A 17,638-nucleotide genomic window follows, 5' to 3' on the forward strand; every position below is an offset into this window, starting at 1 on the left:
CCGGGTCGGGCCGGGTCTGGAGAAAAACTGAAACTGAATTTCGAAATGAGCTGTATAATGATTAAGTAATGGAACCGTTTTTGCTGAACCACGGTGCCCCGGGGCGGCCCCGAGAAAGCCGGAGCTGGAAAGCAATTCCGAGCCGAGCCGATTGACGGATTGACTGACAAACTTCTTCCTGAGCCCCCCTGAGCCCCCCGAGCCCGTTCGCAGCGTATGCTTCGTCCCGGACCGCGTAAAACTCGTCTCCGGTCCGGTGAGGTCGCTGAACGCTGAATAAATAAGAAAATCGTGCGACATGTTGCGACCCTAATTGAAACACGGGGCCGAGGCCGGGGCTACGGCTACAAAACATGTGTTATCAAAATTAAATTAAACACACCGGGCGCCCGTTAAAACCATATAATTTCCACCTAGGCAATTGAGATGCAAATGTGGCCATCCTCTCCCTAGGCCCGAGCCGAGCCGGCAAGCGACTCAAGGCGCTCGGAAGAAGAACTCAAACGAAGGGTAGGGCAGAAACCGGGCCGCGTGGCCCGGTATTGATAATTTATCATCTACTTCCGTTTTAAAGGGGCGGGGGGGCCCCACCGATTAGTGTGGCCGCCCAGGCCCCCGGTCCAGGTAATGCAGGTCACCGACGAAAACCTCGGACGTCTCGGTGGTGTGTGCACAACAACATCAGGAAGCATCCCCGTGTGTGAGGCCGTGCCGGGGGAATCGTTCCCGTTCGTTAAATAGTGTAATTTTGCATGCAAATCGTGGCGTCGCCCTGCCTGGCCCGGCCCGGCGCGGCCAACATAACACTTCCCGGGACGTCACGGCCCCCCGATGATGATGAGGCAATCAATTTGCAATTTTATTGGATTATGAGAGCAACACCCAGCGGCGGCCGGATCCGTCTCCGTGGCCAGAGCACAATGGCCGGATTCTGTTGAAGAACCGCACGCTCGGTCGCAGCGTTCCCGGGGTCATAAAAAAACTTTAACCATTTCTCCCGTCGGCACCGCTTGGTCCGTTGGCGGCCCCCGGACCTCGCAGCGCGCCGACCCGAGGATTTACCGTGAAATGAGACGATCCTCCTAGACGATCGCACCTTTGGCCCGCGGCTCTCGGAGTGAGTGTGTCTCGAAGGCAGCGATGGACAGCTCGCTCGGTGCGGTTTATGATGGGAAATATTGAATTTAATGCTCCCATTAAAACTGTCTCCTTCGCTCCGTTCTCGGCCCTCGGCCCTGGGCCGACGGACTAAACTTAGACGGACACGGTTCGGTTCGGTCGCTCGCGGACTTCGGTGCCTTTGGTTTTTAATTTATTTTTGCCCAGAAGCCCGACTCCCCCGGGGCGGGGGGGTCGGGGGGCCACACGCCACACGCGAGTCCTGGCGCGGTTGCTGGCGGCCAACCTGGCGGCGGTGAAATTCGACCACGGTCCGTGGGGGCTGCATTGGTGGTGCACATGGTGCAAGGGGCGATTCCGAAAACTGCATACACCCGACGAGCCCGACCACTCGAAGTTGGACCCGAAATTCTTGGACTCCGACAATCAAACGCCCGACGACGACGACGACGACGACGAGCGGCAATTCGTTTAATCTTGCTCGACGCGATTCCGGGAAATTGATTAAAAGTTTCGCATTAAACGATCGATTCGCCGGTCGGTCCTCTCATCGTTCATCGGCGGTCGTTCAACCGAACCGTCCCGAATAAACTCATTTCCCAGGACTCGCTCGCCCGATAAGGACGCGCGTTGTTTGGGCCCCCCAAAAAAATCATGGGGCACAAAATCTTTCATTAAAACTCCAATATCACGGCCCGCAAGCCGGTGACCACGAGGGAACCTGCTTGCGGAAGAGATTAGCATTCTGGTCGGTGGCACTATTTGCTCATTTGTCCCTTCCTGGACGAGCCCGGCAAAAACCCGACCCAGGGCGGGAGTGGCCAAAACGGGTCAAATGAAAGCGCAACGCAAAAAAGCGCATCGCTCATGATGAGAAAATTCTGCAATCTGCATATTGCACCGGCTCCGGTCCCCGGTCTGCGGTGTGGGGACAAATTGTGAAAGTCATTAAAAGTCTCATAAGCGGGGCCGGCATAAAGTGTTGGCATCGCCGCAAAGCCAACCATACATTGTGAGGGCCGTGAGGGCCTTTCACGCGGTCGCGGACTATAATCCGTGACATCCGTTTAGCGTGCGCCTCAAATTGACCACCCAAACCATCACCTATCGGCGGAGCTACTAATTGAAAAAGTAAGACCTATAAACGTATAACTTTCGGTCATTAGGGAGCCCCATTAGACAGGGAGAGAGAGAGAGGGAGAGGCTGACAATTAAATCAAATCAATCTTGGACAGAAAATTGCCGGCATCCTATTTGTCACGCCGTGCACGCCATCGATTTCCCCACGTTGCGTCGGTCGATCGCGTTCGCGATCGTGTGCGGGCCGTCATTCGATCGGATTTGCATCATCATCAGCGTCATCGTCTCCCGTCATCAGCGTCATATCGGCCAGAGATGGGCAGTTTCATGTGTTAAAAGTCGAAACCCGGATTGTGATGGCTCTAGCTGCCGATTGGGTCCCTTTGATTATGATTTTTCGGCAACAATTCCTTGCTTTGACATGCAGGAAAATGAGTTCATGTCGAAAAAGAAATAAATTAAATCCATGTCGACTTTAGAGCCTGAGAATAAAGTTTCGAGGGGATCGTTGCTTTTCGGTTAAAGGCTGAAGATAACTGCTACAGAATCGTATCAAATGCTTGTCAAAGTGGTTTATAACATTTAAAAATTGCGATTTTGACTTAAAAAGTAAAGATCGTCGGAGGACTCCAAAAAAGTGACACACAAAAGAAAAAAAAAACTTGCGAATCAGCTAAACGTGTCCCAATACGCCGTATTCTTCTGTTTGAAGGCCCTGGGATTCAGATCCAGAAGATTGGCAAATGAACTGGACGAAAGACACCAGGAAAACCGAAAATCCGAATTTAAAATTCTGCTCGGAAGGAGATCATTTTGCAATTAGATCCTGATTGAGGATGAGAAGTGGATCATGGGTCAGCCCGTGAAAACCCTCAACCCTCGACGCCAGAACCAGATCGATTCGGTAAAAAGACGTAATGTGGCTCTGATGGGGCCAGCAAGGTGTGGTTCGAGCTCCTAAAACCCGGCGGAACCGTAAATCGCTACCGACAACGAATGATCAATTTGAACCATGTTTTGATCGAAAAACGACCTCAATGGGCTGGACGGCATAGTCAGGTAATTTTACTTCGGATTATCATTCATTTTCATCGATGGGATACGCGCATTTCGATTCGCACGAGGAAGTCGAAAATTGGACGACGGATTGGTTGGCTTCAAAAGACGAAGAATTCTATTTAACAATTTTGCAGAGAAAATGGACAAACCTACAGCTAGCGATGGCACATACTTTTAATAAAATAGAGCTTTCCATTTTAATCCAATAAACGTTTGATTTCAAGAAATCTCCTTTCATATGTAGTTTCAAACCGTCCCCGTGCTACACCGACCGTGTTGCGCTGCCACGTGACAGGAAAATGTAGCGTCACGCGCACCCGATTCAAACTACGAAAATCCCGAACACGAAACGAGAGAGAGGGAGAAACTTTTCTCTCTCTCTCTCTGCGTTCCTAGTCTCTGTTCCGTGCTCTGCGTTCCTAGTCTCTGTTAGCGGTGGCGCCATCGTGAAAAGAAATCTCCTGGCGGCTCATTTTCAAACCAACCAACCATCCAAACCGATAAACCTGCAAACCTGCAAAAAGAGATGAAAGAAGCTTCAGGCTCAAAATCTCTGTAATCAAGATAATATCAACAACATCCTCGCAGCTATCAGTTATCAGTTTTCTTCGCGTAGGACGGACGTACTCAAGGAGCACCGTCGTCGTTCGTTCGCCGTTCGTTCGCCGTTCGTCGTGGTAGCGCCGGCATTAAGGACTTGCCGGCTCGCCTCGGAGCAAATCAGCTGACGCTCCCCGCCGCCGCCGCCGAGCAAGTCTTTGTGTGATCCCCTGGCATGGAACGGTTCGCGGGTCCGTGGGGCCAGCAGGAGCAGGTGCCCCAGCCGTCAGCACCGCCGCCAGCCTAGAAGGGCTCACGCGCACGGGAGGACTCCGCTGCCGCCGAGCCGGCGGCCGGTGATTCACGCCGCGGCGCACGCGGTCCAAAGGCAATTAAAATAGATTAGCCGCGCCGAAAAGGCGTGAGTGACGGGCGGGTGACGATCGTGCGCCCCGCGTGGTGGTTCAGTGACAGAAGACAATCACGAGACGATCCCCTAGGGGCTTGCCCTAAGGGGGGGGCCAGGAGCGATCGGGAGGCTGAGGTGAGTGTCGAGTGCGTGATTTATCACACGGTGCAATATGGCGTGTCGCGCGTGTCCCGATAATCCCGATTCCGATCCGTCCCGTGGAGTCCCCATTTTTTGGGGGCTGACATTCCGTGCGTCCCGTGATCGCAGTGCGTGAATCGTGTGTGGCTGGCTTCACGAAAACGGTCCGCCGAGCCGCCGTCTCCGTCGTCGTCGATGATGCTAATCAAGCGCGGCGTCAAATTAATCGTTTCGATTGGCGCTGAAACCGTGTGCATCGTGTTGGTGGTGTGCTGCCCGTGGTGGTGACCCCACCAGGCGGGGGGCAGGAGCTAGGAGAGTATCGGTTTTCTGTGACGCTTTTCTCTTTTCGGTACCGGTTTATGTTACGGCCACCCTTCGGCCGCCAGAGACGTGACTTAGAATGATGACGATGATTTATCGGTACGCGCGGTGCGCGGTATCGACCCCCGAGGCTCTTGATTTCACCCTCACGTCCCTTGGCCACCCCCCCCCCATCACCCGTCCGGAGCCAACCAGTTGTCGTCGTCGAAATCGTCGGCTTTGACGAGCAATTAGTTCGTCGGACTCGTCGGTCGCGGTCTCGGACTTCTCAGAAACCGTCGGCGACCCAGGGCCCGGATGGGGGGGGGGGGGTGCCGGCCCCACCTCTGGTGGGTGTGTTTTCCGAGCAAAAATAGCCAGCCGGCCATATCTCATATTGGAGGATCGAGACCTCACCCCCCGCCCGTTGGCCGATCGATCGAAGCGAAGGAGCTTATTATGTATTAACCTGTTCGGTTCACGGGACGGACACGGAGACAGATACAGCACGCGGCCCTTTAGCTACTCCAATTACTGGCCTGTGGTCAGTGGAGTGCGGAGTGGTTTTTCACCAATTTTCCCAGAAATGTATGCACACAGCGAGGGACAAACCCACCACCACAGGCCGTTGCCGTTCCTCGGAATCGGGCTGAGAGGTGAATGGAAGTTGTTGGCCCGCCTTTTTTTTGCCATCCTTTTTCTGTCCACTACAGGAAAAGTTTTGTGGGGGCCTTTCTCGGGAAATGGCCAAGCGATTGTTGCGATCAAACGATCACTTGCGAAGTGAACCGATACCTGAGCCCTTTCATTAGTTCCCATTTTTTACATGCTAATCCAGTGCCATCGGTTTCGCTTCAGGGACTCGGGGTTCCCGATTAGTTCCAGTGACAAGGAAAAGGGAAGAGAATGTGCGATAGAGACCCTGAACGGGAGTCTTCTGGCCCTGAAAAGGACGGAGATCGGAGAGGGATCAGAAACAAGGGATCTAGGCAGCTAGCTTTCAACCGATTATCATCGCCGAACGAAGCGAGGCCAAGTTTAAAGGGCCGCTCTGTTGAGTCGCGTTCGACCACGAACTAGAACCACAGCCGAGCCGAGATAAGCTCCTCCTGGAAGCTGCCGTAATTTGCATACTGTTGACCGATTCGCGAACCGCGACGAGTAGGAAATCTACTGTTAGGCACCGATAGCCGATAAACTAAGCCGATAAGCCGGGGTCCGGGGTGCCTGGTCGTGAGGTTTCCTCGAACTCCCGACTCCATTCACGCCGGACGCCAAGCACGTACCGCGGCCGCGGCCGGAAAGGGCTACAATTTTGGTGTCATTAGATTTTATTTTCCCATAAAACCGTCTCGGGGCCACTGCTTAGAAGCGTGACACCCCGTTTTTTTTTCTGGTGCTGCCTTGCCGTGCCCACAGAATCTGAGAGTCGGGTTTGCGTGCTTCCTGCGTGTGCCGTCGCGCCGCGAATGCAGCAAAAACCTTCGGCCAAATGAATAATAAACTGAGAACCGAACCGAATCGGACGAGGGGGGGAAGGGAACCGAGGGCCGCGTAACACGGAAATGGGGACCGTGGCCGCGTGTCGCGCAGTGGACATCCAATTTGTTGTTGGCGCACCGAGAGAGAGAGTATTCATAAACAAATCTCCCCGGGGCCGGGATGACGCGTTCTCCGGGGGTCCGGTTTCCGTGCCGGGCGAGACGTGCCGATCGGCGGGGTCTAGTCCTCTCTCGCACACACGCCGGATCTAGGCACGGAGGCGGGTCACGGACTATCGGACACCGCGGCGCGACCAGAGGCGCGGGTTCCTATTTCACGTCTACGTCCGCCGTTTCAGCCGTTCGCTGGCTCATCGTTGGCAAGCGCCAAGCGCAGCCAGGAAATAGAATCGTCGTCGGCCAAACTATGTCAACCCGTCTAACGGTGCCGTCGTCGATTGTCGCCGTCGTCGTCGTGTTGCTGCTCCTGCCGTCGGTGGCGGACGGTGCGGTGCGGAGTGGGCGCGTCGGTCAGTTTGCCGGCGGCAGCGGCAGGAAGTCTGCGGGCGAACTGCGCCACTCGATGCTGGCCCGCGTCCCACCACCCGGCTATGTGCCCATGTTCCGGCGACCGGCGGGCGGTCCACCCGGGTTGGGGCGGGTTGGCGCCGACAAAAGTTATGCCTGCCCGCAGCAGCAGGACCTGACGCAGCCGCAGCGGTCCTTGCCAAGTTCCGGCCCGGCGACACCGCTGATGGAAGATAGGGCCGTGGCGCTGGTGCTGCCGCCCCCCACCGACGACCTGCCGACGGACGGGACCAACCTTTCGACCATCACCAAGAGGTAAGAATGGGGGTGAGGGGTTTAAATTTCGGTTTCGTGACTTCGTTTCGCTGGGGCCAATTCTCTTTTGACATGCTAATCCGCCATTAGAACGGCGGGGGGGCCACCAATTATGCCATTTCCGGTACGTGTGTTTGGAGTGTGTGAGGGGTCGAGCCGAGGGGTCGCGGGTTATGTTTGGGTGCTGCGACACAAATCGGTGATGTCGGTTCTTGGTTTTGTGCGGTGGCAAAAGTAACCGGCGGACCGACGTTGCAGTCGATTGCATAACTTCAGGCGTATTACTGCACCGAATGGACACTCCGTTCGCAGGGCGAGACCGAGCCCAATGCCTCCGACAGCCACTCGGGCAGAGCAAACAGACAGAGTCCAGGGGTAAGTGCCCAGTGTCCGGAAGCGAACCGGGGAACCCAGGGACAAGGTGTAAGTGATCACTCCACGGTGCACCCGGGATGATGGATTCTGGCGAAGCGAAGATAAACAAACAGCGTCGCAGCCGGATCCGTGGCGCTACACCATTACTGCCAAGTAATCTGATACCATTCGTCGGCGCCCCGAATTCCTCGGAGGGGGTCGTGACGACGAGGAAGGGACACTGGGCACGGGTTGAAAGCTACTCAACACATGGGTCGAAAAGTCCCGTTTGCCTCATCCATACATGGGGCATGGGTCTTATTCGTTTCTACTTTCTTCAGTTAGTACTAACCTCCAACATTTCATGATATTGTACTAATAAGTTGCGAGCTTAGGCTTGGAGTGACAACTTTTTTGTTATTTTCAAAATAATTGATTGAAAACAATTTCGTGTTTTAATTTTACACCCCTCCTTTTGATGGGAAAGAATATTTAGTTTAGTTATTTAGTTCATGCGAATCAATGGTTTGAAAAGCGTTATAAGGACTCCACTAGGTCAGAAGTGGACTTAGCAGCCCGGCTAAGAGTCATCATAGCAACCATTGACATTAAGGGGACAGTCAGTTGACGTCCAAACGAGGCAGTAGCCCCAAAAAACATTAAAAAAATCAATCGTTTTTAATTATCGAAAAGTGAAGCTGCGTCAGTTAGCTGACATTGTTAAGATATCAAAAGAACGAGTTGGTTGTGAGTTGCTTGAGCATTTCTTTATGAGAAAGCTTTGTTGTTAACACTAGATATTGTGCATTTTGACCACAAGGCTGAGTACACTTTTTAGCTTGGTTATAAAAAAACAAACGACTTAATATTTTTCGATGTTTGAACTTTTATGTGAAAGGTTCATACTAGACATTTATTTAAAAAATACAATTTCGATTGCAGGAAATTGTAAAAAGTGAAAAACTTATTTCCAAAGTGGTAGGTCTTCAACTCAAGCGATGCGATATTTGAAAATCTCATTCCAATGAAGTGCACTTCCACCTCGGTGATTATGTTAATAGTTACGTAATAGTTATGTTAATAGTTACGTAATAGTTACGCGAATAAACCGGCAACCATTGACCACCTCTAAACCCAAATTCACATTGCTATTGCCGAGATAGGACTGGAGACAATCGAAAATGTACTCAAAAATCGATCGAATCGGTCGATCTAATGGGATTCTGTTAAGGCCAAAATTTGACCAAAATTGTTTTTCATAAAAAAATGTCTTGAATGTAGTTTTCAATTAAAAGTTCAAGCATCGAAAACTATTAATCAGTTTGTTTTTTATAACCAAGTCAAACAGTGTCAGTGAATATTATAAAGCATTATTAGACCGTTTAAAGGCTCCAAAAAAGGCACCATTAAGAAATGTCACTCGAATGAAGAGGTTATGGGCGAAACCGAGGATTATTTTGAGGTTGCTGCGACGCTGAAATGATTGTAAGGCTCTCGACGCCGTTGTCGGACAAAGCCAACTTTAACCCGAAACTTTCCATCCCACGTGTTAATTTATCTCCGCTACGACGCAGCGATGAAGAAGACGCCATGTTTACATCATTTCGGAGTGTGCCGGAGTGTCCTTTCTCACTTTCTTTTGATTGGCGGTCCATTCGGTCATCCGGAGCCGCAACGAACCATCCATCCTCAATGAGCCATTGTCCACCCGGCCCCCGGGAGAGAGCGAGACAGAGCGAGAGTGCAAGTGAATGCAGCGCCATTACTGTTACTGGCCCACAGGATGGGCGCCCCATTCAAAGATGCGGACACTTCTTTATCTCCGGTCCCGGACGGACGGACGGACGGACGGACGGACGACGATGATGGTGCTTCATCACTTGACAGTAACGTCAACAGAGACAAAGTAAATGCACTCAGTCTCGGCAGGAGACTGCCCAGGAAGTGACCATGGCGAATATGATGCCCCCCCCTCCCCGGCCATTATGCAGGCAATCGATAAAAAAAACGGAGAGCATCCGCAACTGCGTGACCGACTCGGCTCGGCAATTATGGCCACGCTCCGGTAATGGGGTGGCCTGCGGCTAATGAGTTCGACCCACAGAACCGGGGGGCCCAGTCCCGCACGGGTCACCATCTGGCGAGGATGCTTCCGGTGCTGGCGTTGCTCCTGACTTCCTGGCTACTGGCACTTGTGGGGGCCGCCCAGGCCATCGTGTTCGTGAGGGCGAAGAATGAGCGAGGACCGACGGCAACCGCGGCCGGAATCGGATGTTTGGAGCTGCTAAGTCACAGTTACTTCCACGCCCCGGAATCGACGCAGATCGAGACGCTGGTGATCTTCTACCTGCGTGAGCTCAGATCGCCAGCACGTGAGATCCTGCTCGGGTTCCTGCAGCAACACCACACCGGTTACGACGAGGACGACGAGGACACGGGCGGTTCCCGGCCGTACCAGTTGAAGCTGATGTCGGACTACGAGTCGGCCGGAAGCCTGCGGAGGGCGCGCTTCACCGACCACAAGCCGGTCGATTATTACGTACTCGTGATCGACGGGTTCGACGGTGTCCAGCGTGCCCTGGCACGCCTCAGCACGGTCACGTTTAACCCCCGCGGCAAGTTTATCGTGCTGTACAACAATCCGAACGATCGGGACTCGGGTGCCCGGTTGGCGCACGAGGTCCTACAGTTCCTGTTCATCGGCCACCACTCGGTCAACGTGTTGGTGGCGTTTGCGTACGATTTCGTGAGCTACCACGTGTACACGGGTGATCCTTACCACGGGTCGGCGGCCGACTGCGGTCGGATGAAGCCGCTCCACGTGGCGACCGTCGTGAACGGGAGTTTCACCAACGGGCCCGTCTCGCTGGCCGCCATCAACATGCCGAAGGTGCCACCGCGGATGGAGTCCTGCACGTTTCTGCTGTGTACGCGCGTCGCGCCCCCGTTCATCGATTGGCGCTGCGAGCGGGGTCTGGAGCTACAGATCGTGGATCTGCTCCGCGAGTCGATGCAGTTCCGGGTGAACGTGTCCTGCAGCGAGATGGACCGCGGGGAGCCGACGGGCGATGGCAACTGGACCGATCTGCTGGGGTTGATGCGTGCGGACGAGTGTGACATCATCGCCGGGGGCTTCAATCCGGACTTTGACGTGCACGACGAGTTCGGGGCGACCACGCTGTACCTGCAGGACTACCACACGTGGTTCGTGCCGGCGGCCGGCCCCGAGGAGCGCTGGAAGCTGCTGGTCTACATCGTGCGCTTCAGCACCTGGCAGCTGTTCGGGTGTGTGCTGGCCGTCACGGCCATCGCCTGGCGCTCGGTGGCCCAGTTCCTGCCGGAAGCGGCACCCCATCGGCAGCTGGCCACGTGTCTGCTGAACACGTGGTGTACCTTTCTCGGCATCTCCGTACACAATCGGCCGGCGTGTCACGCGCTGCGCGTCCTGTTCATGGCACTTACGCTGTACGCACTGAACGTGACCACGATCTACACGAGTCTGCTGATCCGCGTACTGACGCATCCACCGGTGGCGTACCAGCTCGACACGATCGAGGAGCTACTGGCGAGCGGTGTCCCGATCGGTGGCCGGCTCGACAGTGAGGATTGGTTCATGAACGATTTCGCCGAGGATCGGCGGGTATCGGATCGGTACAACGTGTCGCCTGCGTTCCAACCGTCCCTGGACAACCTGCAGGCCGTGAGTGAAGGGTCCCGGGCTCTGCTGATGAGTCGCCTGTACGTTCGCAACTCGATCTACCACGAGCGGCTGCATGGACTGTCGAAGGACGTGCTGGTGACGCAGATCGAGATGATCGTCGAGAAGGGCTTTCCGTTGCTGCCGAAGTTTAACCGCATCCTGTCGAACCTGAACGACATGGGCATCATCGAGAAGCTGTGGCAGGACTTCCTGTACAACGTGACCATCCTGGAGCACATCAAGCGGCGGCGGGCGATGAGCGAGGACGAGATACGGGCCGCGTCGGCCGAGGTTGTCCTTACGCTGGACCACCTCCAGAGTGCGTTCGCGCTCTACGGCATCGGGGTGATCCTGTGCGGGGTGGCGTTTGCCGGCGAGCTGCTATCTCGGGCCCGCTGGGTACGGCGGACGGCTGGCGGGCTGGCCACACGATGGGATCGGGCCCTGGTGGCCGTGCAGCTGCGGGAACGCCAGTCGGCGACGGTGGTGGCGTACCGGAAACGCTAGACGACGGGACCGTCTCAAGTGGGGCCCATAAACACTGGCTGGCTGGCGAGACCGACGAACTTTAAGCTTCCCGTTCGGTGGCCTCGGAGGGGGAAGAATGGGGGGGGGGGGGACAAATAAAATCATCTGCCAGCGAGCCCACCGCGTCCAACTGCGGTCGCTGATAAATCGCCGTCTGCCGTTCCTGCAGAACGGGGGGCTCTGGGGGTCCTTATGACGCGCTCCCAAAGTGCACCATAAAAATGACAAATCACCGCAATTAAATTCGTGTACGAGGTCCGTTCGAAGAGTATCGCGAATTTTGTGTCCTTTTTGAACATTATTTCTCTATTCATCTATCTATGTCCCCTTCAAAGTCCGATCCGCGTCAGATAGTTTACGCTAGTGCCGAAGCATCATTAGTGTGTTGTTTTTGGCCAACAATGGCCGCGTAAATTGCGCACAAATTGCAAATAATATTTCTTATTCATCGTTCTAGTCTGCGGCAAGAACTCATGATGCACCACGCTCCTGCAGTCGAAAAAAACTATAGACAAAACATTGACATTCGACCGACCTTGGCGCACTTTTCTCACTCTGGAGAAAATTGGGGTCTTCGCGGACTTCGAGTCCCAAAGGTCCTTAGCGATGTTAGTGCATTGTTGGTAAAAATTGAGCAATTTTGGGTAGAGAATTTCGAATGGCACGAGCCAATCGATACGTTTAGGTCCTCACAAACTGCTCTTACGGTGATTCATCGATTGGTCACTGTGCTGTTCAATAAGTTTTGCGGTTCGATAAAAAACACACAATATTATGGGTTTAAAATACACTTTATTATTCAGTGTGGTCTCCCTAAACATATCAATACACTTGTTCCAACGAGATTCCAATTTATGAATGAAATTATTAAGCTCTGGAAACGGATGGAAGTCGCTAGAGGGCCAAAACTGGTGAATGCGGTGGATGTTCCATCAATTCAAATTTTAATTCCAGGACTGTTGCCATTGTCAAAATGTTCTTGTGACACCTTCTTGGCCGATTTGAGGACACGAACTCGTTTCGGAGCCGACGAACCAGGGTCATACGCCTCTTTAGTCTCTTGTTTTGGTTCAGGATCATGTTGCATTCGAATGCGTTTTTGTTCCAACGAGACTCCAATTCATAAATTCCATCCCTGAAGTGAAAAACTTGAAAGGATTCAAAATACGCTTTCGCAGCTGTTATGACGTGATCATTTGATGAAATACGCTTTTCCCGTATGATTTATTTTTGGTCTAACAACAGATGGAAGTCGCTAGGAGCCAAATCTGGTAAATACGGTGGATATTCCTACATTTCAAGCTTTAATTCATGGATTTTTGCCATTTTCAAAATGCTCTTGTGACATTCCCGTGATGAAAGAGGATGTTTTTTTTCTTCAATTCCAAAAATTCCTTCAAAAATTCCATTTTATCAGAAAAAAAACTAATGCCAACATCTTTTTAGGCAATTTCTGAACGAACTCATTTCGAAACTGACGAAAAAAACCATTTCGGAACCGATCTGATGGTCAACGAGATGGCTATGCTTTATACTAAATCTCTTTAAGTGATTCGACGATTTTTCAATGCGATATCCTATATCGTTTTACGATTTCAGGTGTTGTGTCTGTTTTTTGACGTTTTCGACGTGGATCGTCTTGAAGGCTACTACGACCACGTTTAAACTCAGAAACCCCCCTTTTAGCAACCTAATTGAAGGCAAAGAGTCCTTATACACTTTCAACATTCGTTCATAATTTTCCTTCGCATTTAAACCTTTCAAAAATAAAAAACCAATCACTGCACGATACTTGATTTTTTTCCATTGTAAAAAATAGCGTTACATGTCCGATGAAACTTCTCATACGTTCTTATTAAGAGTGTACCAACATAACAGAAAAAAAATTAGACTCGTAGCAGCGCCCTTTGTTAACGAGAATCCGAATATAATGAACAACCCAGTATCTTCTCGATCCTCTGAGAATTTGATTTGAGATTTTGATTTGATTTGAATTTGAGACACAAGATTTGATAAACATTCTTTGAACCCCTGTTTTGGAATAGAAAAAAAATCGAAGTCTAACAGCTGCCCGGAAGCAACTGAACGTTCCAAAAATGGCCGAATGTCGGTAACAAAATATCGGTAAAAAATCGGTAAATGTCGAATTTTGCTCGGACCTCGTATAAATCGAAACGGGATTGCTTCGACATCGTCCCAGGGGATGTCTGGGGGTACCTTGAGCCATGTCCTTTACGTCGAGTTTCACACCAAGTTCCGCACTTCTCATCCCGCATCCCACAGATACACCATCACACTGGCGGACACGAGCCCACTGTCCATCTCACTGACGGCGAGCTGCGCCAGGAAGGACCAACCGGCACCCCCACCGCCCAGCTGGTGGGTGCTCCAGGAAGAGCGCTGTGAGTAACGTCCTTTTTTCTGTAGGGGACCTGGTTGGACTCTCTTTCCCTAATTGTGCTTTGCCGTAGATGTGGCCGCCCCGTCCAACGGGAGCAGCTTCTTCCGGGCGTGCGCCCAGCGCGGTCTCTACCAGGTGGTGGTCAACGTGACGGGGCTGGACGGCGCCGCCGACGGGGGCTGCAGCTACCGACTAGCGTACAATCGCAAGGGCGCCGAAGAGTTCCGCCGCTGGCCATTCCGCAACCTGACCGCACCGTCCCGCATCAAGGTGCAGCAGCAGCGGCGCCGCTACGTGGCGCTGATCAAGTGGGAAAGGAGCAAGCTGGACATTCACGCGATGCGCTACTGCCTGGCGGTGAGCACGGGCCGCCGCCAGCGCTCCCTCTGCCAAGCCCTCGGGAACTCCATCCTCCGGCCGGCCTGCGACTCGATCACCGTCAACGACTATCTGCAGCGGTTGGGGCCGCGGGACGAGCGCAAGCTGGACCCGGGCACGGAAACAACGCTCGTCTGCACCGGAACCCGCACGCGCCAGCTGATCCGGGGCATGAAGCCGAACGTGACGTACTACGTGGACGTGTTTGCGGTGCACTCACGCCACAACAACCTCTCGTTTCTGCTCGGCACGTCCCGGGTGCAGCTGAACCGGACCCGGCCGACGCAGCTGATCGAGGGCAAGATCGTCATCGGCAAGCTGTCCACGCTCGGCGGGTTGGCGCTGTTCAGCTTCAAGGTGCCGAAGCGTTCGCCGAACAGCTTCTTCAAGCTTCACCTAACCCCGTGCGGCGGCTCGGTCAACGTGGAGATCCTGAAGCGCCGGCACCACGTGATGGAGCCCGTCGGGGACGTGTACTACCCGCGGACGATCACCGTCGGGAACGTGCGGCCCGGCGACCGCTACCTGATCCGGGTGTACGAGGGCGATGACAGCTCGCGCATGAACCGCATCCAGCTGGCGGTCAGCTCCCGTGAGGACTTCCTCGACCTGCCCCGCATGCCGGCCAACACGAGCGTCACCGAGCTGGTGCCGCTGCGCAAGTGCCAATCGAGCACCGTCGCCTGGTTCGGCTCGCCGCAACCGGAGGTGACGTAAGTCGGAGCCCTCAGAGGCGATCGAGCGATCGTCGGAGCCTAATTCGCCGCCGCTTCTTGCAGGTACTGCGTGTACGTGTTCAAGCTGTCCCGGGCGCAGTACTACAACAACGTGAAGATCCCGACGTACTGCGAGCTGGAGAGCCGGGAAGTGTGCAATCACCCTCAGTTCCACAACAAACACTGCTTGTGAGTCCAGACCCGGCCCGGCCCGGCCAGACGCAGAGCGCCTCACTATCCGCTTGCTCCCTTTCCACAGCAGCAACGGCCACGAGCACAACCCGCTCTCGCTCGACATTCCCAACCTGCAGCCGGAACACTACTACTCCGTGTTCGTGACGGCCGTGCCCCCCCGTGGCCGCAGCCTGCCGTACAAATCGGTCCGCATCAAGACGGCTTCGTTCTGCCCGACCGACACCAACCAGATCGTGGTCCGCAAGGGTGCCAGCGCCGGCAAGCGACGGCCGGCCGGTCGAACCGTAGCAAGGAACAGTCTCACCGGGGGCCCGCTGGCCAAGCGCTCCGGCCGGCGGATTCCGACGGCGGCGGCAGAATCACCAAAGCGTCCGCAGGTCTAGGGGCGCCGATCCCTTATCGATCCTTGTGTGCATGTGTAAATATTCGTGTGTTCGCTTCCTGCTCTCTCTCTCTCGCGCTCTCGCTGCCTCTTTCGCGTGGCCACCAAAAAATTCACTAACACCCTTTATAAGGGTTTCCGTTCCGTTCGTGTCACGCCTGTCCGCCCTCCGGATCAGCGGTAATCAATCAGCAACGCCTCAGCTTTACCCGGATGCTCCGGTCCGGGCCGCGGGAGTCCTAAATAAAATCGTACTGTGTGTAGTAGTTGATAGAACACGATGAGTTAGGGAGGGGCCAATGGATTTGCAGATAACGCTCGCCGTAATGATTTGCAAATTGCATTACACCGCGGATGGGGACCGCGGGGGACACCGGGCACCGGGAGGATAAACAAATATGAGCTAATCGAATTTGTGCCCCCCCTTCCCCGGGGGGCCTGAGCCACTTCCGAACAATCGCCTTCGGCCTCGCGATTCGATTGCACTTTAATAGAGCACCAAGCGTCTCCATGCGCCGGTTGCACCGGATGTCAAGCACCTTTGACTCCGGAGTCCCCCCACCACCACCCCCCCGGCGGCCGGATAAGCCGGAGACCATTGACATTGGCCAATAATTAATTTTATCGTAACAACACAGCTCGTTCCCATCGCACGCGCCCCGGGGCCAGTCGCGAGTCAGGTTACGGCTCGCCGGAATCGCTTATCCGATTCCGCAGGGCAGGGGCATGGCAGGGCAAGGGGATCTCTCTCGCTCTCTTTCGCTCAATCGTTGCCCTCGCGGCGTATTAGTTTACGCGCGTCCCAACACAGTGGGTCGCGCGTGGTCCCGGCCGTTGGTCACAATCCTCGGCGACGGAAGCATGGTGACAGGGTGATTCATTTCGAAATTACATTTTCGAATTGCAACCGAATCTGTCAAACGGAGCTGTCAAACTTTCAATCGAATGTTTACTTCAACGAACCGCTTAACAGCAGAGGAGTGTGTTGAAATTGTTAAAAATTCACTACAAAACTAGGAATTCCAAAGCGCTACTTTTTACAGCAAAATTTCTCTGCGGCACTAGAAACCGCCAGCTGATTGAAGTGAGGCCGTTACACTCAGGAAACTATTTTTTTCTTTCGAAAACGACGAAGAGAGGAAGCTACTACCGTCAATTCCGAGCAATACCGCCTCGATAAAGGACTCGCGTCCGATTGCCTCTTCGAAACTTGTCCGCCCATTCGCGGGGCCCACTGTGTGCTGCTTAACCGGGAAAACTCATTATCAATAAGGGTTGTTCAGTGATTAGGGGTTGTCGAGCCCCGGAACGCGATAAGTCGTGCCACCACCGCACCGCACACCCTGTTCCGGGTGCCCGTCTTCGCACACGGACAGTCTGGCCGCTGCTGTCCGCTGGTGAAATTATAAAACTGCCAGCCCGGGGAGCACACAACATCCCAGCCAGCCAGCCAACCATTCACGGTTCTGTGTCGGCTGGCCGATTTTTCACACGACATAATTCCCGCAGCCGCACGTGTTAACGGCCACAGCAGAGTGTAATTTATGTGACACGGCGCACCCGCGATCCCGCCGCTCCAAAGTTTCGCTATTTTCATCGCCTGTGCAGATGCAGGAACGCGGGCTGCTCGGGGCTCGGGCCACCAACTGGAGCCGGTCTGGAGCCGACCAGGAGCAGCCGCCGGACCAGGGAATGGTCGGGTACTGGGAGCACTCGCTGAAGAACCTGTCTAGCCAGCAGCGCACCGTGTTCACCGTGTTTGCGATCCTCGTGATGGTGATTGCCGTTTTCGGCAACGTGGTCACGATCATCACGAATGTGCGCCGGGAGCAGCGCCATTTATTTCGGGTCTGTCTGCTGTCGCTGGCGTTCTCCGACATTGCGTTCGTGACCGTCACGTCGATCGTCTATCTGTCGCAGTTTAATACGGAATTCAACTCCCTCTGGGTAAGATTGGATTCCGGCGTCCTCTGTTTCTGCTACATCTCTCTCTCTCTCTCTCTCTCTCT

The 17,638-nt window shown here is 54.1% G+C and overlaps 2 protein-coding genes across 2 annotated transcripts in view; both read left to right on the forward strand.

Moving 5' to 3' along the window:
- Positions 1–6,559: 6,559 nt before the first annotated feature.
- On the forward strand, positions 6,560–15,768 carry LOC131206567 (uncharacterized). Its single transcript, XM_058199160.1, has 6 exons — positions 6,560–6,607; positions 6,668–6,975; positions 13,841–13,959; positions 14,029–15,049; positions 15,116–15,241; positions 15,315–15,768. Exons 1-6 carry the CDS (start codon positions 6,560–6,562, stop codon positions 15,628–15,630), a joined length of 1,938 nt encoding a protein of 645 aa, XP_058055143.1. The 3' UTR covers positions 15,631–15,768.
- Positions 15,769–17,321: 1,553 nt separating this feature from the next.
- The window catches only part of LOC131206571 (neuropeptide receptor npr-1), a 1,484-nt gene continuing 1,167 nt past the window's right edge, over positions 17,322–17,638 (forward strand). Inside the window, exon 1 of the mRNA XM_058199173.1 lies at positions 17,322–17,576. Within this exon, the coding sequence (XP_058055156.1) occupies positions 17,322–17,576 (255 nt within the window). The remainder of the gene's footprint in view (positions 17,577–17,638) is intronic.

Source organism: Anopheles bellator, chromosome 1 (assembly GCF_943735745.2).
Source record: "Anopheles bellator chromosome 1, idAnoBellAS_SP24_06.2, whole genome shotgun sequence".
NCBI classification, from domain to species: Eukaryota; Metazoa; Arthropoda; class Insecta; order Diptera; family Culicidae; genus Anopheles; species Anopheles bellator.